This window comes from Quercus suber, unplaced genomic scaffold, assembly GCF_002906115.3.
Source record: "Quercus suber isolate HL8 unplaced genomic scaffold, Cork oak 2.0 scaffold_74, whole genome shotgun sequence".
In the NCBI taxonomy this organism is placed as follows: Eukaryota; Viridiplantae; Streptophyta; class Magnoliopsida; order Fagales; family Fagaceae; genus Quercus; species Quercus suber.
The window spans coordinates 1,087,264-1,111,506 of record NW_027069539.1 but is presented as its reverse complement, the minus strand read 5'-3'; the positions used below and the strand labels follow the sequence as shown (position 1 = coordinate 1,111,506).

Genomic DNA, 24,243 nt, shown 5'->3' with positions numbered 1-24,243 from the left:
GTCATTTAATACTTGTTCCACTACCTAAACTAAATTAGGCACCTTTAATCTAAGAAGCTTGGTCCTCTGTTGCTTTATGAGTCAATTACATCTATTTCCTTACCGAAGCAATTTAGTTGATTTTATTTCAATTTTTGACTAGCACGAGCAAGCAAGGAAGACACCCAAGCTTCTTTCTCTTCATTTTTCATTAGAATTGGTTCATTTTAAAAGAAGGGATAGTTGCCTTGCGTGGTGAACCTAGTTCATACAACTTACGACCAAAAGGGTTATACACGCATAAAAGCTACTAGAGCGATCTTGTAATAATTGGTCAGATGAGAGGTCACACGATTCTTCTTTCCTATTGATTTTCTCCAGTCCCATATGCAATGATAATTGGAATATGTGGATATTTTGAAAGCTACAAAACCAACAGCTCTGCACCAGAACATCATCCAGAAGAATGTGAGCTCGTATATACTCCATAATATCTATAAACTATCATCAAGACAAGAGACCTGTCATGAGGGAAATGAAATAAATTTGATTCTCCATCAGATGTATTTTGATCAATTGACATTACCCCTTCGGCTGGTGCTCTGCACCACTGAAATTTTGAGCAATAAATTGACTCACCATGCACAGCCAAAACCATGGGAGTCATTGATTGAATATACGGAGCCGAGGGTGTGTGGGACGAGAATTAAAGTTGACCTCAAAGTGATCACCAAAAAAAGTTGACCCCAAGGTCCAAGGCCCAAGGCCTAACCTATATATGCAATATATGATGAGGGGCCTGGAAATTGAAGGTTCAGTCTTGAAAAGTGTTTAAAGTGAACCCCAATCCATCTAGATGTAGACTTGTGTGTGCGTGAAAAAAAATTCTTATCTCTTCTTGAATTCTGCCTAAAAGATGGTATAATGATTATAAAATGTAAAATTAACAACTTTCAGGAAAAAACTGCAGCTATTTAATCATCAGTCACATTCATTGAGACCGCAACATGAAAATTCTGTTAGCATCCCACAATACTCTCATTACCCCAAATTTTATTTCAGCCTCATTGAATGAGGTGCCTGTGGCTTGAGATGGATATGGAAGTTTTGCCCCTCTCTCAGCCTTAAGCTCGTTTATATCCACAACGCAAGTCTCTAATTCCTCCAGACTCCGTCCATACCAATTACCATCCGCCAGATGCACCTTTCCCTTACCGATCTCCTCTCCATGCATATCGACAAGAACAACATACTGACCCGGCCTGCGTTGAACAAATTCTGCTGGGCCAATATCAGCAAAATCTGCCATGGCAGTATCAGAGTTCTCACCACTCCGGCCGATTCTCAACATGCTTTGAGTATCTCTTCTCTCATTCAATGGGACATTAGCATCTTCACCTGGAACTGAGTTACTGGACACTGGTCCTGGTCCATCTTGCTTGTCTGGAAGGGCATTGTCAACATCTGATGTTGCACGTACATCTTTAGCTGTGCGGGCCAACCTGGCTTTTCGATTATTCAGCCTGTTGATAAAGCATAAAACATTTATATATATATATATATATATAAGTTTCAGAGACACAACTTTCAAAATAACATGAAGAGGCGCTAGGCTACAGCCTGATGCAATATAAGAAGTACATTGCAGATTTGCAGTGCAAATATTATGTTCATTCAATGTAATGCATTTATCAATAAATCAGACAAACAAATATATTTTAGAGTTCAATTATCACCAAATAAATTATGGAACTCAATTGACTAGATGGTTGACGTCAAAGATTAAAAGGAATTGCAGGAAGGTCCAATAAAATAGAAGCTAAAATTAGTCATTTGAATTGTCTTTGGGTGAGAGAAAAGTTGGATGGCCTCCCTAGGAATCCAGTATCCACATGTAAATTTTCCAAACAACTGGTGGCGCCACAAATATTCAGCACTGGCAAAAACATCTATCCCAACCTCAACTGATGCAGTGCCTATAATGCTTATAAGTTCTAAGACCCAAAAGACAAACAATCTTCTCCAGTGCCTTCTTTTGTACAGACAATGAAAGGAATCAATAACAGTCTTACAAGTGATCTTCCCTGAACCAGGCTCTTAAAGAAGAGAAGGAACAAGAGACAGAGGAAACAGTCCACACAACATTGGGAAACACCATTCATCTAATAACCTAAATAATTAATCTACTCTTCAATTCACATGATGCTCTACATGGTCTCCAGGGTTCATCGTCATCAAAAAAGGCTTGCAAAGAGAATTTCAATCTTCAATAAATTTTTTTAAATTACCTATATAAAAAAGGGCTTGCAACAAGAAGCTTAGGACGTAAGGACTACTAGACTCAACTTAGAAATCTAGATGGTGAGAATTTTTGGATCATGTGATTCTACTCTTGGATGGCACAAGTGCAACCCTTTGTTCACTGAAACAATGGTAAGAGTATGCTTTTAAGAGCAGCTGATTCAGATTATCAAATCCTGGATCTTGAGCATCATACATGCCCTGCTATATTCCATTACACCTGGATCAATCAAGCCAAAGGTACTAGATAATGAAAAAAGATAAAAATCCAAATTGATATCTTAATCTGTGATGTTTGTGCTTTCCATAGGCGATCTTCCTTTTCTGGCACAAAGTTAATAAGAGACACTACAAGCTTCTCAGATTTCAAGCTGTAAGTGTACTAATTAAAGTAATCAGCATTTTTTTCCCAGTTATTTGCTGTTTGAAATCCAAGAAGTTGTAGGAAATGATAAAATCTAATAAGAATCAGCCGAAGCCCCAACCTGTTATCTTGAATATCAAAAGGAGGATTAATTGAAACATGAAGAAGGAAAGAGTTATGAAACCACTGGTGTGTGCTAATGTGAACAGATGAGCCTTACTGACCAATTTTTAAGCTGCGAAGGCGTAACTTCAGAACCCTGGAAAACACAATGGAAAATCTTAGTGAAGAAATGAGTTATTGTTTACAAACAGAATTAACTAACATAATTATCAAATTATGAGGGGCACTTGACGTACATGAAGACTTAATTTATCAGCCCAGGATTGTATTGAAGCTGCATTTCGCTGCATATCAGGTTCATCCAAGAGGGCCCTCTCTATTAGCATCACCTGTTTATCATTCATTATAGTTCGCTTCCGTTTTTTCCGCTGCTTTTCTTCACACTGATCCATTGTAACCTTTTCATCCTCAGGATTTCCTCCAAACCCACTCTCTTTGATGTGCTTGTTTGATTTTGAAAACTCACCATTTTCCATTTGATGAACTGCATTCTTTCCTCTTGAAGAGCTTGTATCTGAACCGCTTGTTTCAACATTCTGAACATCTGTGTTGATGCCTCCCAAACCTCCAGATGCACCCCTACCAGAGAGACCTCTATTTTCCCCCCTATTTACATCATCACCTTGATCGATATGATCACTTTTGACATATATCTGCTCCACTTCTTGAAAAGCAGAATTCTCTGACATTTCCTCCTTCAAGGTACCTCTTCTTTTATTAGATATTGGATGATCTTTTCTCAGTAAAGGTGATGAGTATCCCCCAGTACTCTGAGCTTCCTAGCAGGAATCAAACTGTACTTCTCAGGTTACCATGTTGAGAAAAAGCTATATCACCAATTCACCATTGGAAAACTCAACAAGCCAATTTAATAATTGGCTGGTTTATGTTGTTTCATAAAACAATTAGCTTTAACTCAAATGACAGCTCCTCCTCTCGTAAGAGTGTAAGAGTAAGAAAGACGGTGAGGTCATTGGTTCACAACCAATGAGGTGCATTTGTAGTTACCAATAAGAAAAAGGTTGTTTCAAATTTAAGACATAATGTTAATGACTGTAATAATATATATATATATATATACATATGTATCTCACTTTGTGCTTAATAACATTTTTGTTAACTTAAGCTAAGTTTGGCAACTCAATGACTCTCCTATATTCATTTTTTATAGCCACTAAGAAAGTCTTCTACTATAATTCTCTCCAGGTAATTTAAATATCAAATAAAATTGTTTGGCCAAAATTCAATTCACATTCCACGTCAGCCAAATAAAGTGACCATCAACTGTGAGTTACATGAAAATAATCCCAGACATTCACCTGATGATTTTCACTGAGGTTGAGTTTGGAAAACTTATCCCAAGATGTTGACTCCTCAAATTTGTTATCCTTGAATTTGCTCCAGCAGCATGGTTTAAACACATTGAAAATTTATACCCAAAAAAAAAAAAAAAAGCAAAAGAAAACTGATATGGTAAATAATAACTGCATAAATATAAAATTAATTACTGTAAGGACAAAAAATTTACTTGGGCTCGATTTTCTCCTAATTCACCAGAAGTAATTAGCAACTGCAACTGGTCAAAGAAAACCCTGCAACAAAAGTTTGTAGAAAAAAATTAACTAGGATGCAAGCAAACCCCGGAAGTCAAACAGAATAATTTTTTTGTTTTTGTTTTTGTTTTTTTTTTTTTTTTTTTTGGGGATAAACAGAAGATGCTTGTGCTGTATTTGTACACACATGTTCACTTTAAACAGTATATATAAGATAAAAATATAAAGAGGCTATCCTGAATTGTTTCGAATATGCCAAGATCAGGAGGTTAGTGTGGCTGAGATTATGAAGTTTGATAATGGAACCCTATTTTGGGATGTCAGTTTCTTTAGGGGTGTGCATGCTCGGGAATTAGAGGCATTGGCTGGTTTCATGGCTACCATATATGGTGCTTTGGTGAGAGGGTTTGGAGATGATAAGAAGTGCTGGAAATCGGATAGAGAGAAGGGCTTCATGGTTCAGGATCATTACAGTCTCTTAGTGGGCTCTAATGAATATTCATTTCCTTGGAAAAACATTTGGAAACAAAAGATTCCTTCTAGAGTAGCTGTCTTTGTTTGGATTGCTGCTTTAGGGAAATGCTTAACGATTGACAATCTACGGAAAAGGAAGGTTTGGATTTTGGATTGGTGCTACATGTGCAAGTGTAATGGTGAATCGGTTGATCATCTTTTTCTTCATTGTCCAGTTGCAATGGATCTGTGGGCTATGGTGTTCAGTTTGTTTGGAGTGAGTTGGGTTATGCCGCAATCTGTAATGGGGCTTCTAGCATGTTGGCAAGGTAGTTTTGGTCGTCATCGAAATGGGTATATATGGTTGATGGTTCCCTATTGCTTATTGTGGTGTCTTTGGAGGGAGAGAAATAGTCGGTGCTTTGAAGATAAAGAGAGATCCATATCTGACTTGAAACTATTTTTCTTTAGAACTTTAATGGATTGGTTGGCTGTATTGCGGAACCAATCATTTTTATCTTTTCTTGATTTCTTAGATTCTTGTAATTTTTGTTCTTGATTGTTTCAACCCTCGTACACTTCCTGTGTACTAGGTAAAAAAAAAAAAATATATATATATATATAAAGAGGCAATCATATATATAATGAAAATGTTGGGGCAGTTCCTCTCCCTCATCATTTGCAAGTGGGATCCGTGCAAAAATGAAAATATATATTATGTTGGGATAATCCCTCATTTGCTGGTGGAAGCCATTAAGAAATGAAACCAAAACTGCTAAGTTGCCAATTCTCTCAACGGTTTAAGCTATTAGGCTTAAGCTATTAGAAAATGATGAATTTAACCATTTAATCATAATTCTAACACTTCCTTTCACGTGTTGGCCTGAACTCTAGTGGGGCCCAACATGTGGAATTTTTTACATTTTAAATGGAAAGTAGAGTAAAACCAAGGATCAAACTCAAGATCTCTTGCTCTACTACCATGTTAAATTACCAATTTTCCTAAAAGGTTAAACTATTTGGAAATAATGAATTTAATCATTTAACCATAATTCTAACAAAAAAACACAAAAACAAGAGCTTAACTCATGGTAGTATGAAAGCTTATCCACTAAATCTTGGAAGCATTAACAGGAAAGTGATAAGGTCTTGGGTTGCTATGGGTGGCAAACTATATAGAGGAGAGGAAGTTTGAGAGGCGATTTTCCCTTTTCCTTTTACCACTTAAGAAACGTATTTCGTAGGAAGATCAGGTAGTAATTTGGACACCAATTACCATGAAATTTTATGAGCTTATTATGCATCAAAAGCCATAATTCTACTGTTTCTAGTTGGTGATTTGCTCCCTTCCCTTGTCTTTTTTTATTGTTATTTTTAAGCACCCAATTTTGATTTCAGTAGGTGAAATTTACAAGTATCATTATTATTATTAGTATTGGATTAGGAGTAAGATGGATGAAATGGATAAACATATCAAGATTATTGTATGATCATAGAATACCTATTACATTAAAGGGAAAATGTAAAACACCTATTACATTAAAGGGAAAATTTTATAATATTATTAAAAGACCATCTTTGGTACTGAATTTTGGACTATTAAGAAGTAACATGTTCAAAGAATGAGGTTTAGTTGATAAGTTTTGGGTGAGGCAAAATATGGTTCATGGAAAATGAAAGTATAAACCAATTTCCACCACAAGTGCATTTATTTTATAGTCAATCGGAAAACAATTTTTGGTTGACCAACTTTTCCATCGTCCCAAACACCCGTTGTTATGAGTAATAGGGACAAAACAGTAATATCATGTACTTTATATATAAATAATATTTTATGTGTTAGGGTTGTCTCATCAAACCCTAAAACACTTTCACAGTAAACAACATGGTATCAGAACCACCAACCCGCCGCTACCGTTAACCCTTTGACCACCACCCACCAATATTGTTGTCACTGGCAACCGTATCCTTACTCGCTAGCTCTGACGACAATACAGTAAACTTTTGTTGGGAGTTGTATGGTAAACCCTCAGCTTACCAAGCTAGTTTTCAAGTTCAAGAACCACCTTCACAGTCACTTTCACCAACATCCAGAGTAGTCTCTATTCCTAAGAAAGAGTACAATTGCCTCTTGTCTCTGCATTCCAACTTTGTTGGGTCTGATTCTATTGCTACTTTGGCTTAACAAGGTACTTCTGCTGCTTGTCTTGCCACTTAGGACCCTTAGGTCATTAACTTAGGTGCTACTGATCATATGACAGGTATCCCAAGTTTACTCTTTGACCTTGAGCAATCTAGTAGTCTTCCCAATGTTACATTGGCAAATGGCTCAGCCACTACAGTTTCTGGTTTGGGCACTGACAATCTTAGTCCTAATCTTTCTCTCTCTCTTCTATCTTATATATTCCTGATTTTCCTTTTAACCTTTTGTCAATTAGTACGCTTAACAAAATTTTGAATTGTGCTGCCATTTTTTTATCCACTCATTGTATTTTTCAGGATCTCAAGACAGGGAAGATTATTGGTGGAGGGCATGAAGCCGGTGGACTTTATTACTTCGATCGATGTGGTTCTTCCCGTTTAGTGGCTTCTCATTTGTCTATCTCACCTCTTTAGCATCATTGTCGCCTTGGTTATCCATCTCTCAAGAATTTGAAGTCATTAGTTCCGTCGTGTCATCAAATTGAGTCTTTACAATGTGAAGCATGTCAGTTGGGTAAACACCATAGGGTGCCTTTTGTCTCTAGGCGTGAGAGTCACGTTAGTAGTCCTTTTCATTTAGTTCATTCTGATATTTAGGGTCCAATAAACACTCCCTCATTGTTGGGATTTAGATATTTTGTCATTTTTGTTGATGATTATTCTAGAGTCACCTATCTTTATCTTATGAAAGAACGGTCTGAATTGTACTCAATTTTCAAATCATTTTATATGGAAATAAAGACTCAGTTTAATGCTTCACTACGTATTTTTCAGTCTGATAATGCTCGTGAATATTTTCATACATCTTTTGTCTCAATTTTTTGATGATCATGGTATAATTCACCAATCTTCATGCCCCCATACTCCACAACAAAATGGTGTTGCTGAATGCAAAATGCGTCATTTGTTAGAGGTCACTCGTGCCTTGAAGTTTCATTTGCATGTTCTCAAATCATATTGGAGTGATGCTATTCTCACTGCCTGTCACCTAATTAATCGTATGCCTTCCACTGTTCTAGGTGGTCAGATCCCTTATACTGTGCTCTCTCCTGATGCACCTTTGCTTCATCTACCTCCTAAGATCTTTAGTTGTGTGTGCCATGTTCATATCTTAGGTCCAGGGAGTGACAAACTTGATCCTAGATCCATTAAATGTGTTTTTCTTGGGTATTCTCGTACTCAAAAAGGATATTGATGTTACTCACCTACTCTTCGGCGTCATTTCATTAGTGTTGATGTCACATTTGATGAATCTCAGTCCTATTTCTCTCCTTCAGTTGCTAGTGACAGTTCTCCTCCTTGTCTTCCTCTCCTACCACTTGTGTCTCCTATATAATCTCCTCAGAAACCACTACAGGTATATTGTCGTCGGTAGAAACCTCCAACAAAGACATCTACCCCGCCTAGTGATCCGACTCCTGATCCAGCCTCTCTTCCAATTGCTTTGCGCAAAGGTAAGCGTTCTTGTACCTCTTACCCTATCTCTCAATTTTGTCACTTATGGTCACTTGTCTTCATCTCTCCATGCCTTTACCACATCCTTGAATTCTACTGTTGTTCCTAAGTCTGTCTAGGAGGCTATGTCCATCTCTAGTTGGAAATCTACTATGGAGGCAGAAATGTCTGCCCTGTCTGAAAATGCTACTTGGTCTTTAGTTACTTGCCCTTCGGGGAAAACTATTGTTGGTTGTTGTTGGGTGTATACTGTGAAGTATTTGCCTGATGGTTCTATTGAGCGTTTGAAGGCTCGCTTGGTTGCCAAAGGGTATACCCAGACATATGGTGTTGATTATGCCGAGACATTCTTACCTGTGGCTAAAATTTCTTCTATCCAGATTTTGATCTCCTTGGCTGCTAATTTGGGTTGGCCATTATTTCAGTTAGATGTTAAAAATGCCTTTTTGAGTGGCGATTTCAAGGCAGAGGTGTATATGGAGCAACCACCTGGGTTTGTTGCTCAGGGGGAGTCTGGAAAAGTGTGTAGGTTGCATAAGGTCATCTATGGTCTTAAACAATCTCCCAGAGCTTGGTTTGGTAAATTCAGTGAAGTAGTGTTAAGTTTGAATTGCAACGTTGCCACTCTGATCACTCTGTGTTTCTCATACCTCTGATAGAGGAAAGATTTTGTTGATAGTATATGTTGATGATATTATAATAACTGGAGACGACAAGCAAGGTATTGATGATTTGAAAAGATACCTTCAAAGCTCCTTTTGAACTAAGGATCTAGGTAAACTTCGTTATTTCTTGGGTATTGAGGTAGCACGATCTAAAGAAGGCATCGGTTTATCATAGAGGAAGTATGTGTTGGATATTTTGGAAGAAACTGGCTTGTTAGGATCTAAACCAGTGGAGACTCCTATGGATCCTAATGTCAAATTGTATGAAGATCAGGGGGAGCTATTATCTAATCCTGAGAGATATCGTCGTTTGGTTGGTAAACTAAATTATCTCACAATTACTCACCCAGATATATTATTTGTAGTTAGTGTTTTGAGCCAATTTACAAAAGATCCTCGCCTTCCACATTGGGAGGCAGTTATTCGAACTATGAGGTATCTTAAAGCACATCCAGGCCGTGGTCTTTTGTATAAAGTTAATGGTCACCTACAGGTAGAAGCCTACACTAATGCTGATTGGGCTGGATCACTGTCAGATAGAAAATCCATTACTGGGTATTGAACATTTCTAGGTGGAAATCTGATTACTTGGAAAAGTAAGAAACAAACTATTGTTGCTAGGTCTAGTGTAGAGGCTGAGTATAGAGCCATGGCACACACATCATGTGAGCTTATGTGGATTAAGTATTTACTTGAGGAATAAGATTCGTTGTGAAGCTGCCTATGACTACGCATTGTGATAATCAGGCAGCAACTTACATTGCCTTCAATCCTGTGTTCCATGAGCGAACCAAGCATATTGAAGTAGATTGTCATATTACTCGGGAGAAAGTAAAAGATGATGTAATTGCTACTCCATATGTTTCTACAAGAGTCCAAATTGCTGATATGTTTACTAAAGCTTTATGTAAAACTCGTTTGGGTTTATTATGTAACAAGCTAGGATTGTATGATATATGCTCTCCAGCTTGAGGGGGAGTGTTATGAGTAATAGGGGCAAAACAGTAATATCATGTACTTTATATATAAATAATATATTATGTGTTAGGATTGTCTAATCAAACCCTAAAACACTTTCACAGTAAACAACACCCGTAAATGCGTAAAATATTTTCTGGAAATCAATTTCTGTCAAGCAAACACAACTTAGTGCTAAATTGCTAAAGATCCTACATCAAAATTGGTTATAGTATCAAAGCTCATTCAAGATTCCATCCTATATTAGTTTGGTATAAGAGTAGGTTTTGCCATGATGTTTCCACATTATGGGAGATCCCTTTTTTTTTATGAGCACATTATGAGATATCCATAGAAGTGAATTGTCTTGGCAAGATGGTAAAATGCCTTTGTTTTGGATAGACAAATTCTAGACTTGGTTTTTATTGCTAATGAGTGCTTACATAGCAAACTCAAAGTAGGTGCACCAGGAGTTTTATGCAAGTTGGATGTGGAGAAAACTTTTGACCATGTAAGTTGGGATTTTCTTATGTTTATGTTGCAGTGATGTGGGTTTTCGAAGACATGGAGAAAGTGGATTTTGTTTTGTATCTCCACCCATCTTGATCAATGGGTAGCCTTAAGGATTTCTTTGGGAGTTCAAAGGGGCTGAGTCAAGGTGACCCTCTTTCCCCGCTTTTATGTGCTTTTTTTATGGGGGTTTTAAGTCGTTTGTTGGATGGAGTTGTTCATGCTGGGCATATTTCTAGCTTCACTATTGGTACCATGGCCAACACTCCCTTAATGGTATACCATCTACTTTTTGCGGATGACACTCTAATTTTCTGTGATGCCATTCCTAGCCTGTAGCTAAATTGCGAGAGATTTTATCTTTGTTTGAAGCGGTGTATGGGTTGAAGATTAATCTGGCTAAGTTAGAGTTGTTTCCAGTTGGGGAGGTGTCCAACATGGACGAGCTTGTGGCTTTGTTGGGTTGTCGACAGTCCTCGGTGCCAATGAAATATTTGGGCTTCCTTTGGATGCCACATTCAAGGAAAGGACAATTTGGAACCCTATTCTTCAGAAACTTGAACAAAGATTAATAGGTTAGAAGAGATTATATTTATCAAAGGGAGGTGTCGGAACCCAATAGTGTTAGCCTTTGGAGAACCATAAGACAGCTGGCCAACTTTCTCTAAATTCCTCCATTTTGATGTAGGAGTTGGTACTAGAGTAAAATTTTGGAATGATTTGTGGTGTGGTGACTATACCCTCAAAAAGGCCTTCTTGAAGCTTTATTGCATTAGTTGTAATAAGGAGTTCTCTATAGCGAAAGTCATGCATTTTCCTAATCAGATGCTGCATTGGGATATTCTTTTCTCTAGAGCAATTCAAGATTGGGAGTTGGAACCTTTGTCTGTCTTCATGGATCTAATATATTCTATGCCTCTTAAGGGTGAAGACATGACAAACTTTGTTGGAAGTCAGGAAAGAGTAAGGGTTTTAAGGTGTGTGAATACTATTTCCCCCTTTCCTCGACTTCTAGCATTCCTTTTCCATGGAAGCCTATGTGGCGTTCAAATATTCCTCATAGGGTAGCTTTCTTTTCTTGGACTACAACCTTAGGAAAGATTTTGACTTTAGACAACTTATGGAATAGAGGTGCTACTGTTGTGGATTGGTGCTACATGTGCAAAAGGAGTAGGGAGTCAGTGAATCATCTTCTTCTTCATTGTCCACTAGCTTTTGAGTTATGGACAATGGTGTGGAATTTGTTTGGTCTTCTATGGGTTATGTCACAGAGTGTTACTAATTTATTCTCAGCTTGGCAAGGTCCTTTTAGCAAACATCAAAATATGGCTTTATAGAGGGCTATGCCACACTGTGTCTTGAGGTGTCTTTGGCGGGAATGAAATGTGAGATGCTTTGAGAGAAATGAATATTATGTCTTTGAGATTAAATCTCTACTTCTTCACTCTCTTCTGGATTGGACTACTACTTTTAACTCATTTCCTTGTTTTAACTTGTTAGATATGTTAGAGCTTTGTAATTTGAGTGTTTGATGTACTGTTACTCAATTAAACCACCGATGTACCTTGGTATTTCCTCTCTCTTTCTTCTTCTTCTTCTTCTTCTTCTTCTTCTTCTTCTTCTTCTTCTTTTTTAATCAATAAACTTTCGTTACTTATCCAAAAAAATAGATGGTAGGATGTTTCTTGGTCCTTGGAGAAGAAATTCTTCAAGGACTCAACATTCTGTTCTTGATCATTTGTACATACGCTTGAGCAAGTTCATATGCGCATGATTCATTATGCCAAGTAAATATAAGGATTAATTTATTATGTCTGGAGTTGTAGAAGGTGTATCTATTGCTCAAGTCAGGAGTAGGCTGAGGTATGAAATTAAAAAAGTGATGTCTCATGCATACTTAGAAGACTTGAAGATGCCATAGAAAAAGCTATTCAGTTTGAGATGTTGGTAAAATTTGAAGAGATCTACAAATATCAAGCCTAAAGATAATGCTGAACTGCCAAGATTGCATGCAAAAAAGACTATACAGCAGGAGCAGGCAGCAGAAACTCTAAAACATATAGCTAAAGTGCCACAAAGGGAAGATCGAAAGGCAGAACATGATGCTGACACACCAAAACAGCTATAGCTATAAAGGTGGAACAACAAGAGGAACAAGTAGTAGATCCGATACAGCAATCTCAAGAGTCAGAAAAGCATGCAACAAATCCTAGACAGCCAGAAAAACAAGTTGAAACATCTACACAACTTGAAGATGATTCAAAACAGCAACTTGAAAGCTTACTTAGGGAAACTTAGCCCGCTCCTGAATTGATCCTAAACATTGTTATTTATACACAAGGATTCATTTTACTTTTCTACAGCAGAAGCCAAAGCTTTAGGCTTGAGTAAAACCATCCCTAAAACATCTTAGCATGAGGTGTGGAACCCACATGCATATTAGAAGAAAAAAAAAATAGTGATTTGGTACTTATCCATCATGTCTTTGTGGTGGAAAGTGTTTGGTCTTTGGTTGCTAGGCCAGAAGGCTATAGAGATGATCAACCAAGGCTACTCTAATTTAGACTATGTTATGTAAGGTTCTGCTGACCATGTTGCATTCAAAATTATACATGACAAACCATTGTTGTAGCTATCCAAAAGTTTTCAGGCAATTCTACACAAATCTTGCGAAAAGAAGAATCAAGGAAGAGAGGGAAAGTGCTAGAGGTAATCACCTTAAAAGCTGGACATCTTCCTCATTCAAAAAGTTGGGAATTAAAGATTCAGCATGACTTAACAATGAACCTAAAAATACAATACACTCATAAGGAATACAGGAATATCAGCAATTATGTCCTCTAAAATGAAAAAACATTAAAATGACCATTGAAGAGAGATACTTACGGAGGTTCCTGCAAACAGTTGTAGCTTTTGGAGCATCAGAATTAATGGAAAATTCAGGTAATGATTTAGATAGGTCCATTTGCAAGCACTCCAAAAACTTGAGAAGGAAGAGGTTCCTCTCCTGTTCTGTGGATTAAAATAGAAAACTTGATTAGTATAATCAGGAAAAACTGCTGAGAACTGATCAAACTTGTCATGAAATTTACATAATCATTGATAGAGAATCAACCTTCACAGATGGTGGGAACAAAACAATGTAGGTTTGCAATTACTTTGACAAATAACGATGTTCTCTGATGTTCATAGGAAGTCTGGGGCATGTTATTTGGAAGTGAAGTAAATTCCAAATTCGTTCCATTTGATAAGTCCAATGATGAAAGTTTATCCAAAACCCATCCAGCTGCTGCAAATGAATCATACTCAAGACTACCATCTTCTTCCCTCATTGGGAGATTAGAAGAACACCAACTGGATAAAAAATCTCCATGAGGGAGTGAAAATATTGCAGTCAGAACTTTAGTCTGGAGTAACACACAAAAAACATAGTCACAAACCTCATCAAGGAAAATACTCGGAAGGAAAATACTTGGATATGTGCACTGTATCCATAAAGAATTACATGTAGACAAAACAATGACTTTTCAACTGTTAACAACAAATAACAGTAATTCAATATCACGCAAATTAAAATTTTTTAAGGAATCAGAAATTATAGCTTCTATCTTCTTAGAATATATAAAAGCGTATTAGTCTTAAAACAGTCCCTGCAGTTTTTTTTTTTTTTTTTTTTGATAGGTATAATCATGGAACTAAAGCATGTCTTTTAATTTTAATTGAATGAGAAGGGGGAGGGGCAGGGGGGGGGGGTCTGGGGTGGTGGTGGTGTGAAATTGTATCTTGACATTGAGTTTCAGTAAGGCTTACAAAGTGTATTGTAATGTAAGATCGAAAATTAGAATCATCGGAGAAGATATCAGCTAGGCGCATTGCATTGAGTTGCAAAAACCCCGTTGGGTAACTTCTGTCGGAACAAGAAGTAAGATGTTTGGGATCTCTACCAAGTGCAGTCTTCAACAGCTCAAGAACCTACAACAGGAAAATTTTATCAATGGCAAGCAGCTTGACAGTAAAAGCACACTTCGTATACCCAATAGAGTGTAGAATTCCAAAGGGCTAATCTTGAAGATTTACAAAATTTAATAGCACTAATAGCAAAAATGCATTTTGCAGACCAACTGTCAATGAGAGCTCCCAAGGGATTCACACAGAATTTGATCTCTACCTCATATAATCATTTCTTTTGCTGGGCACTCAATAAGACCAATATCCACCAATTGAATTCAGTGCCCAGGGAATTGTGAAAATGGGACTAGAAGAGAAGTATACAGAATTAGCTGACCATCATATTGTTAGAAGATTTTTGGGGCATTATATCCTAGGAAAAAACAGTTAAAAAGGTCTTGCTCTGCAGAACAAGCCAACTAGCTGTACGAGCAGCTGCTATGGTCTAAGAGAGGCCCATTCTTTGATTTTTTTTAATTTTTTTTTGATAAATAAAGAAAATTTTATTCAAAGACATAATAGTGAGTCACCCAAGTATACAGGAAGTATACAGTAGGGGACCAAAACAATCAAATACATAAATTACAAGCATTCATCAAATCATAAACTGAAAAAATAGAATGACTTCCTATGATAGACATCCAATCCGATAGAGTTTTAAAGAAGAAATTTTTTAAATTGGCTATGGTCTAAGAGAGGCCCATTCTTTGATTATTAAAGCAAACTAACCTCTAATGCAACAGACTTAGCCAAATTTAAGCTTTCTGGCGAGCTGGCAACCTCATCCAGGTAAGAAATGCTTTCTGCTTCGCAGAGACTCAACAGCTGAGATAAAGGGAGTTAGTGACTGGAACAATAGAAAACTGCAGTAGATTCTAAAGCAACTTAACCTCCAAGTAAATGTTAACAGTGGACTTTCTTCAATGAGACTCACAATTGATAGGATTTTAGCTTTCATCCTAGAAAGAGCAGCCGCAATTCTGGAGGACCCTGTAAAAGGTGGGACATTTAACTTCAAGATGGCTCGAGCTAGAAAAAGAACTCCGCCCTTTCCACATAGTTCCTGAAATAGTATCAATAACAGCTACTTTATCAAAATAATGAAAACCATGAATTATTTCAGGAAGCAAATGAACATTAGTAAAATGGGACCCAAATCTTTACAGTGATATTTCAAGAAACTTAAACATTGTTTCATCACTGTTGCGATTACATTTATGTCTGCCAAATGAAGATTTTGACTATTTATATCTCCTCCCCACTATGTGCCTTAGCTCTTGACCCACATACAAATGCAGTTAAGATCATGTATATTTTTAATAATATAGTTCCAGGGCATTGTGCTTCCAGTTTGGCCACAAACTAAACTAGTCCAATCTTAATTGTTTTCTTATTTTTCTACTGCCCCTATAACTTACAGTTAACATAGATGAGACACTTCCTAGCACATGACTTTGCTCCAAACATACAGAGAAAAGAAAACGGTTCAAGTTGGTAAACCTTATTCCTAAGTAGGCGCTCCCTAAACATCTTTTGTTGGCACAATGACTGAAGAAACTGTAAAGAGGCTTCACATTGCTGGCATAAAAAGTTAACCATTCGTTCAACAGTCAGACTACGAAAATCAATATGGTGTGCTGACAGCTGGATCTCAAGAAACCCAATGGCAGTGAGGACTGCTCCAAAAGCTGCATCCATAAATATGTCAACCTGACACAGAAAGATTCATGATCAGTCACACATAAATTATGTCAGCCTGAAGAACTTTATAACTTAGAGAAGAAAAATATTTAGCAATTAACGGATCATTGCCATAAACTGATTTAAAAATATTTTTTTTACTAATAGAAAAGTAAAACTTAAACCAGCAAAGAACCAAGAACATGCAAACAGCTAAGGTTAGAGAAAGACTATCTAAATAGTCCAACTGAACCCTCTTTCTGCAAATAGCAACTTAAACAAATCATTTGGTGTCTGTTTGGCTAGAGCTTATAAGCTCAACTTTTAGCTTTTAGCTTTTATGTACAGATTTTTAAAACCTTACTTTTTCTTACTTTTTCAAAAGTACAAATATACTTTAGCTCATTTTCAGCAAAAAGCTAAATAAGATGTTCCCAAATGAACGTGGTCTAAACTCTAAATTGTACCTTAGGGTGTGCAAGCAATACATGGACAAGATCTTGCCACTGTGAAGCTATGCATCCTGTTAACAGATGTAGACTGCTTGCCACAAGTGCTGAATGGACAAGAGGAATAAGACCGAAATTATGGTTTTCCTGCATTATGGAATCAAGTCTCAGTAAAGATAAGTAGTATGGAAGATAGAACTCAAGGGTAAGGATTAAGGAGCACCTGTTTATATCCACCAAGAACAATCAGCAAATAAAACACCAGGTCAAGCAGCTGTTCTGACACTTTTACGTCATCTAGCAAAATCTGTAATACAAAAAGCAGGAGAAAATCATAGTTTACCCTCTTATACTACCCCAGAATCTTCAATAGTTGATAAAAAATCAAAACTATTGGAAAGAGAGAGATGCAGGCAATGGATTTCACTAAGGGTAATAGGAACTTGTTACTGGTGCAAACTAATTTCAATGTGAATAGCTACTTCAAGGCAAACACCAATCCATGAGTATATAAATATTCTTTTCTCCATAATTCATCCTCAACTTTCCATATAATTCATTTAACTTACATTTAGCCTCTTGTACTTCCATTTTTTGCTTCCATCTTCGCCACTTTATAATTTTCATAAGTGGCAGCGACTCTACTTTAGGTAGGCTCTCTCTCTCTCTCTCTTTAATATAATTGATCATTGAACCTCCTTATTCCACCATCAAGTCTCCTTAGTCGATCACCCACATTCTTTAGATTCTCCAAGTACATCTTTAGCCACTCTTTTAGTACAATTAGTCATTTTGTTCCACAACTTATCAACATCTTCATTGTATTCCACTTGACTTCTTTGATCATTTTATCTTTAAACACATCTTGTTTCTCCCTCTTCAAACCGCACCACCTAATCCTTCAGTTTTTTTCTCTAATAACAAGAGGTGGCAAACACCAGAGACACCCAAACAACCTGCCCCCACCCACTTCAACCAGTCCGACCTGGCATGCATTCAGCAAATTTCAACAAACATGGCGGTTGGCAGTGAGTTAAATCCAACCAAATGATCAGGTTGAGTGTCGGGTTTCATTGTTGGAAATCCAACAAAACCCAACCCGTCTGACATCTCCAAACCTCTATCTCCTTCCCTGATCACCATTGTTCCCCTTCGACAGAGAGCTTGAGATCTCTATAAGATCTAGCAAAGATCTTGAGATCTCTACCAAATCCATCATTCCCTGGATAGTGATGCCCTCCACCTCAAAATCCCAAATCGACTACGGAGAATTTCCCTTAGCCCACAGGTTCAACTGAATTAACCAGAGATTTATACTCAGATTTGTACTCACCAAACAGGTTGACAATTCGTGTGTTGACGTTCAGCGGCACTTCCAGCTTTTTTAGACCTATTTTAGTCATTTTGGCCAACAATTTTACCCTAAACCCAACTCCAACCTACTCACGGACACCCCTACCAATACCTCTTCTTTTCCATCTTTGAATACAACTATTTAGTATCTCCAACCTATGTTAATGGCTTTGCTCTCTCCTGGTATCACCTTACAATCTTTACAATCTTTACAATTCACTTTTCAAATAATGATGATATCTATTAGACTAATGTTTGTCCCACTTTTGAAGGTGATTAAATTTGATTCCCTCTCTCCTTGAACCAAATGTTCGTTAATATCAAATCATAAGTTGTTGCAATGCCTATAATGGCATCTCCTAATTCATTTATTATTCTATATCCCTAGCTTCCATGAAATCTTCCAAAACCCCATACTATCTTTTCCAACATGACCATTCAANAAAGCAGGAGAAAATCATAGTTTACCCTCTTATACTACCCCAGAATCTTCAATAGTTGATAAAAAATCAAAACTATTGGAAAGAGAGAGATGCAGGCAATGGATTTCACTAAGGGTAATAGGAACTTGTTACTGGTGCAAACTAATTTCAATGTGAATAGCTACTTCAAGGCAAACACCAATCCATGAGTATATAAATATTCTTTTCTCCATAATTCATCCTCAACTTTCCATATAATTCATTTAACTTACATTTAGCCTCTTGTACTTCCATTTTTTGCTTCCATCTTCGCCACTTTATAATTTTCATAAGTGGCAGCGACTCTACTTTAGGTAGGCTCTCTCTCTCTCTCTCTTTAATATAATTGATCATTGAACCTCCTTATTCCACCATCAAGTCTCCTTAGTCGATCACCCACATTCTTTAGATTCTCCAAGTACATCTTTAGCCACTCTTTTAGTACAATTAGTCATTTTGTTCCACAACTTATCAACATCTTCATTGTATTCCACTTGACTTCTTTGATCATTTTATCTTTAAACACATCTTGTTTCTCCCTCTTCAAACCGCACCACCTAATCCTTCAGTTTTTTTCTCTAATAACAAGAGGTGGCAAACACCAGAGACACCCAAACAACCTGCCCCCACCCACTTCAACCAGTCCGACCTGGCATGCATTCAGCAAATTTCAACAAACATGGCGGTTGGCAGTGAGTTAAATCCAACCAAATGATCAGGTTGAGTGTCGGGTTTCATTGTTGGAAATCCAACAAAACCCAACCCGTCTGACATCTCCAAACCTCTATCTCCTTCCCTGATCACCATTGTTCCCCTTCGACAGAGAGCTTGAGATCTCTATAAGATCTAGCAAAGATCTTGAGATCTCTACCAAATCCATCATTCCCTGGATAGTGATGCCCTCCACCTCAAAATCCCAAATCGACTACGGAGAATTTCCCTTAGCCCACAGGTTCAACTGAATTAACCAGAGATTTATACTCAGATTTGTACTCACCAAACAGGTTGACAATTCGTGTGTTGACGTTCAGCGGCACTTCCAGCTTTTTTAGACCTATTTTAGTCATTTTGGCCAACAATTTTACCCTAAACCCAACTCCAACCTACTCACGGACACCCCTACCAATACCTCTTCTTTTCCATCTTTGAATACAACTATTTAGTATCTCCAACCTATGTTAATGGCTTTGCTCTCTCCTGGTATCACCTTACAATCTTTACAATCTTTACAATTCACTTTTCAAATAATGATGATATCTATTAGACTAATGTTTGTCCCACTTTTGAAGGTGATTAAATTTGATTCCCTCTCTCCTTGAACCAAATGTTCGTTAATATCAAATCATAAGTTGTTGCAATGCCTATAATGGCATCTCCTAATTCATTTATTATTCTATATCCCTAGCTTCCATGAAATCTTCCAAAACCCCATACTATCTTTTCCAACATGACCATTCAAGTCTCCTCCAATAAAAATCTTTTGGTAACCCATGAATCAATACATCCATATCTTCCCAAAGATTTTACTTGACAGATTCTTCCAATCCTATTTGAGAAGCGTGTACAATTATGTTAATTGTCTCTTCTCCTAAGACAAGTTTTATTAACATAATTCAATCCCTTATCCTCCAAACCTCAACTTCTCTTCTAAGACATTTATCTATGATTAGCCAAGTGCCTTGTAGCTCAACTGGTTGGCACCTCTTGAAGTTTCCAAAAGAGAAATTTAGGGTTCAAATCCCTCATCCCCCAACCATTGAATTATAAAAATAAAAAATAAAAACTTTTATATATGATTATCCCTACCTGATATCTATTTTATTTTTTGTGTATGCCATAATTTATATCCTGAATGTTCAATCTCTCTAGATTTCTCACATAATCACTCAATCTCTTGAAGATGTCTACTCTCCTCCTAGTCATTGTATCTACTATTTCCATTAGTTTTCTTATTAAAGACCATATATTTTAAGTGCCTATATGAGTCATATTCTTTTGAACCAACTTCTTTAGCCACACCAGCTCATTAAAGTGCAAGAACTCTTGCCCATTTTTCACTATACTCGAGCAATGATGTAGTGCATCACTCATAGGGAATGCCTAGGTTAACCCTTGCCCACTTTTCACTACATCATGGGTTCGATGCAAACAAGTTGCTGGATGTCCCAACATGCAATTATAGTGGATTCATTCAAGATAGAGTGACAAATTTTACATTTCCTATCAACCTACTGCAACCTTCCTCTTCCATTTTTTGAGTTTGCAACCACCTGTGAACAAAATCTATGAAACTAAGCACAGGCACAGACTAAGGTTTTTATTTTTTATTTTAATTTTTAAAGCAAACTATGCCATAGAAAAGAAAGCATCCACATTTATGATTTATGTCCCTTTATCAGGTAAAAAATTATTTAGACATAAATAATAAAGTTCCCAATACTGTAGAAAGTGCCATACACCTACAGTAAGAAATTAGAGAATATTCAGTCCAAAATGCAAAAACTAGTTATTACATTATATATTTCAGAGGTGCCATGATAACCAAAAAGACAGATCCAAATCCACAAAAGAATAGGTGGGGACTATTCTTTTAAATGAAATTTTAAGTAGTGACACTCCCCACCCCTATCCCTCAACATGGAAATGTGTACAGCACCCCTTCCCATATCTCCCACTCACTTTTCCTAAATGTGAGTATCACTAAACTAATTGAAGTTTCTGATAGCACATTCATTACAGGTTATACCACATATGTAATTTCAAGTGTTTGCACTACACTAATTGATCACACAGCTATAAAATTTGTGGAATGCACTATGCTGCACATGAAACAAGTACAATATTACAGAAACCAATTAAAGAAAAGCTTTGGCAGGCATTACTAACAGTGACCTGCTCCACTTTAGATTGCCGAGATGCTAAATCACACAAGGAATGCAAGAGCCGAATACCACATAACAAGTATCTGAACAACGTCTCATCTCTGTCAGATGACATAAGAACACCAAGAAGGTGCAAAGGAAGAAAGGATGCAAGCTTCTCCATATCAATCTGATACATAAGACAATATAAAATGTGACATGTCAATGGATAGGTAAGAGCAGGACCGCATAATGACAATGATGTTGACAGTTTTGTCCGACCTTCATCAATCCTTTTTCAGTATGGTAGTGAATAGTAAAATTTTCAGAGTCCCTCAATAATTTATTAAGTTCCTGAGAGCTAAGCCCATGTAATTCCTTCACTGCTGAAATTAAGTCAATGGCCTGTTCATACAGATAGATTGAACTTATTAATATGAGAGAGAGAGAGAGAGAGAGTGAGTCCTAAGAACAGAAATAAACTTGATTTTTTTTAAAAGAGAGGTAAAACAGCTGTCTACATTGAATAGAAAAGTGGGGAGGCAAAATAGAAAATAAAAATATTTTGCACCAACTTCTACTTCAGTTGATAATTCTTACTTCTGTTGCACTACATGATGGTTCTTCCCTTGCATGCCTCATCCTTGAGAATCTAGAGCCAAGAAAAAGAAAGGATTACATAAGGAGAATATCACAATGTAGAAAATTAGTACTAAGTAGACTGATGGCCATAAGATATTTTTAATAATGTGAACTGCAGGAAAGGCTAAGACCTTGAATATATTGAAGCAACTTCAAGTGCTAGATATTGATATTAGACCACATATAAGCTAACATAACAGTACCCTGTAAAAGCATTTCTCACTCCTTCCAACTATACTGACCACTGCAGAATCTGTTTAATTTTGGTTGCAAAGAAGACATCAAACATTTATTATTTGCAACATGCAGACACAATAATAGTCATTGACCTTACTTTTTAACATTTGGAATGGTTTTGTACAACATACTGGCAATTTTTGCAGCAAGGGGCAATCTAGATTAAGAAAAATCATATGTTTGCAAAAAAGATGCTCTAGCCATCCAAAATTGAACTGTTGTGGTACTTCATTTTGAACAAACACGCCTGAAATGTAAAAGGACAGTCTGAACAACAAATTTCCCCAAAGTCCAGACACTAACACTAACATGTGCACATGCTTGGCAACCAACAAAGCATTCATGCCAGCGAAAGTGGGAAAAGTATACTATGAGAGAAAATTTAAAAGAGAAGAAAGTAACATAAACAGAACACATAGAGTTATCACTTACGTGGTTCACCCAAGTAGAGCTTTATCAGGAAGGAAAGAAAAAATTAAAAATAAAAATTCAGTGCTAAGGTTTTTCCCCCCCACAATTTCAGTGCATTGGTACTTTTGTTCAGCAATTGGGGGTTGAAAGCTCGCAATCCTTTTATTTTTTTACTTATCAATAAAGGATTACAAGTTTTCGACCTCCCAATCCTCATAAACAAAAATCCCAATGCACCATAGTTGTAGAAAAAAAAAATCTAAATAACCAAGAGTTCGCACTCATAACCATGGGACCTGCTTTAGAAGTGAGAGTGAGTCTTCAACTAGGAAAGTCACCTAGTGCCCCACCATGGGTTTCACATGCTCATAAGTCATAACACAACACCCTGAAATGTCTTGCCAAAAGCCTCACCAAATGTACTCCCCATGTAGAGAACCCATCAAAACCCCTAAAACTGATGCCCACTTATCATGCTCAAAGACAGTTTCCATTGCTTGATGGACAAGGATTAACAAAACAAATACGTTCCATCACAATCAATCTCCACAAATAAGAAACCATATAAAGCTACAAATTTGATACAACTTTCCTAACACATGCATCTAGCTTATTGGCTGCTACATTCACTTACAAGATCAAATGCACAATTATACACACACAGACACACACACGCACACATTTGAAGGATCCAAAAATATTTGCACGATGCAATGCATTAGCAAAATTGATTACAATCAAAGATTAGGGTTAACAAATTTAACACTGCCTATCAATCACCTCTCTCTCTCTCTCTTCACAAAAAGCATGAACCTTGTACACTCAGAAATTGAACATTTTCTAAAGATTGAATTTTTAACATTTTCCTGCTTCCTTTTTTTTTTTTTTTTAATTATTTTTTTTAAGTGAGAAAAAATTTATTAAAAAAAATACTACTTTATGCAAAAATATCACAAATCAGACAAGAAGTACAGAGAATAGTAAACAACAAAAAATAACCATAAACACTGTATATCAGTTTGTACCCAAATTGTCAAAATTAGTCCAAAAACCGCTAATTGAACTAACGAAATGTACTTGCATATGCGAATTCGTTAATACACAGTCCAATAATAACACACTCATATTCAAACAAATACAACCAAATAAAACTCGAAATTAAGTAAAAATATGTGTATTCTAGAACCACGCACACTATAAAAACCCTAGATTTAGTGCAAAGCAGAGTGAGTTTCGGAGACAAGTCTGCGCGCCGTACAGTACAGAAATAACACAAACAAACAAACAAAAAAAAAACAAAGTAAACAAATTTCAGAAAACAAAAACAAAAACAAAAATAAAGAGCTCGAATAAATACAATAACTGTGAAAAATTGAAGCTATAGAAAGCTGACCTGAGAGCCGTACGGTTCGTGTGCGATATGAGTTCGGAGATTGAAGAGCGAGAGCAAAGTAGAGAAGCGAAAGAGAGAGAGAGAGAGAGAGAGAGAGAGAGAGAACGCAAAGAGAAGAGACAGAAACAAAGAAATGAAATTCGCGGGTATTTTGGGGGTTAATGCACAACACACACGTCGATTTAGTGTGAATTTCTTGACGAGTACAGTACAATTTGTATGATTGAAGACTACGTTAATATTTAT

The 24,243-nt window shown here is 36.8% G+C and overlaps 1 protein-coding gene across 7 annotated transcripts; it reads right to left on the bottom strand.

Moving 5' to 3' along the window:
- Nucleotides 1-882: 882 nt before the first annotated feature.
- On the bottom strand, nucleotides 883-24,243 carry LOC111994434 (nodulin homeobox). Of its 7 annotated transcripts, XM_065773389.1 has the most exons (19): nucleotides 23,998-24,242; nucleotides 22,088-22,209; nucleotides 21,915-21,966; nucleotides 21,597-21,719; nucleotides 21,340-21,504; nucleotides 16,863-16,946; nucleotides 16,658-16,786; nucleotides 16,011-16,220; nucleotides 15,445-15,573; nucleotides 15,240-15,335; nucleotides 14,373-14,534; nucleotides 13,678-13,969; nucleotides 13,449-13,574; nucleotides 13,280-13,349; nucleotides 4,296-4,359; nucleotides 4,087-4,155; nucleotides 3,004-3,546; nucleotides 2,869-2,903; nucleotides 883-1,502 (listed from the first exon to the last, which is right to left on the bottom strand). In XM_065773389.1, exons 3-19 carry the CDS (start codon nucleotides 21,954-21,956, stop codon nucleotides 971-973), a joined length of 2,871 nt encoding a protein of 956 aa, XP_065629461.1. In that variant the 5' UTR covers nucleotides 21,957-21,966; nucleotides 22,088-22,209; nucleotides 23,998-24,242; the 3' UTR covers nucleotides 883-970. The 7 variants fall into 7 exon arrangements, with proteins under 7 accessions (XP_065629461.1, XP_023882078.1, XP_023882076.1 ...); XM_024026310.2 differs by lacking the exon at nucleotides 22,088-22,209 and having other exon boundaries at nucleotides 3,004-3,537; nucleotides 23,998-24,243; XM_024026308.2 differs by lacking the exon at nucleotides 22,088-22,209 and having other exon boundaries at nucleotides 23,998-24,241.

Excerpts from the sequence above, each read along its gene's own strand:
- LOC111994434 (XM_065773389.1), bottom strand. The coding sequence starts at position 21,956 with ATGAGGCATGCAAGGGAAGAACCATCATGTAGTGCAACAGAA. Across the intron at positions 21,720-21,914 it reads CATCATGTAGTGCAACAGAA|GCCATTGACTTAATTTCAGC; the intron begins GTAAGAATTATC and ends CTGTATGAACAG. Across the intron at positions 4,360-13,279 it reads GAAGATGTCCAGCTTTTAAG|GGTTTTCTTTGACCAGTTGC; the intron begins GTGATTACCTCT and ends CTTTTGTTGCAG.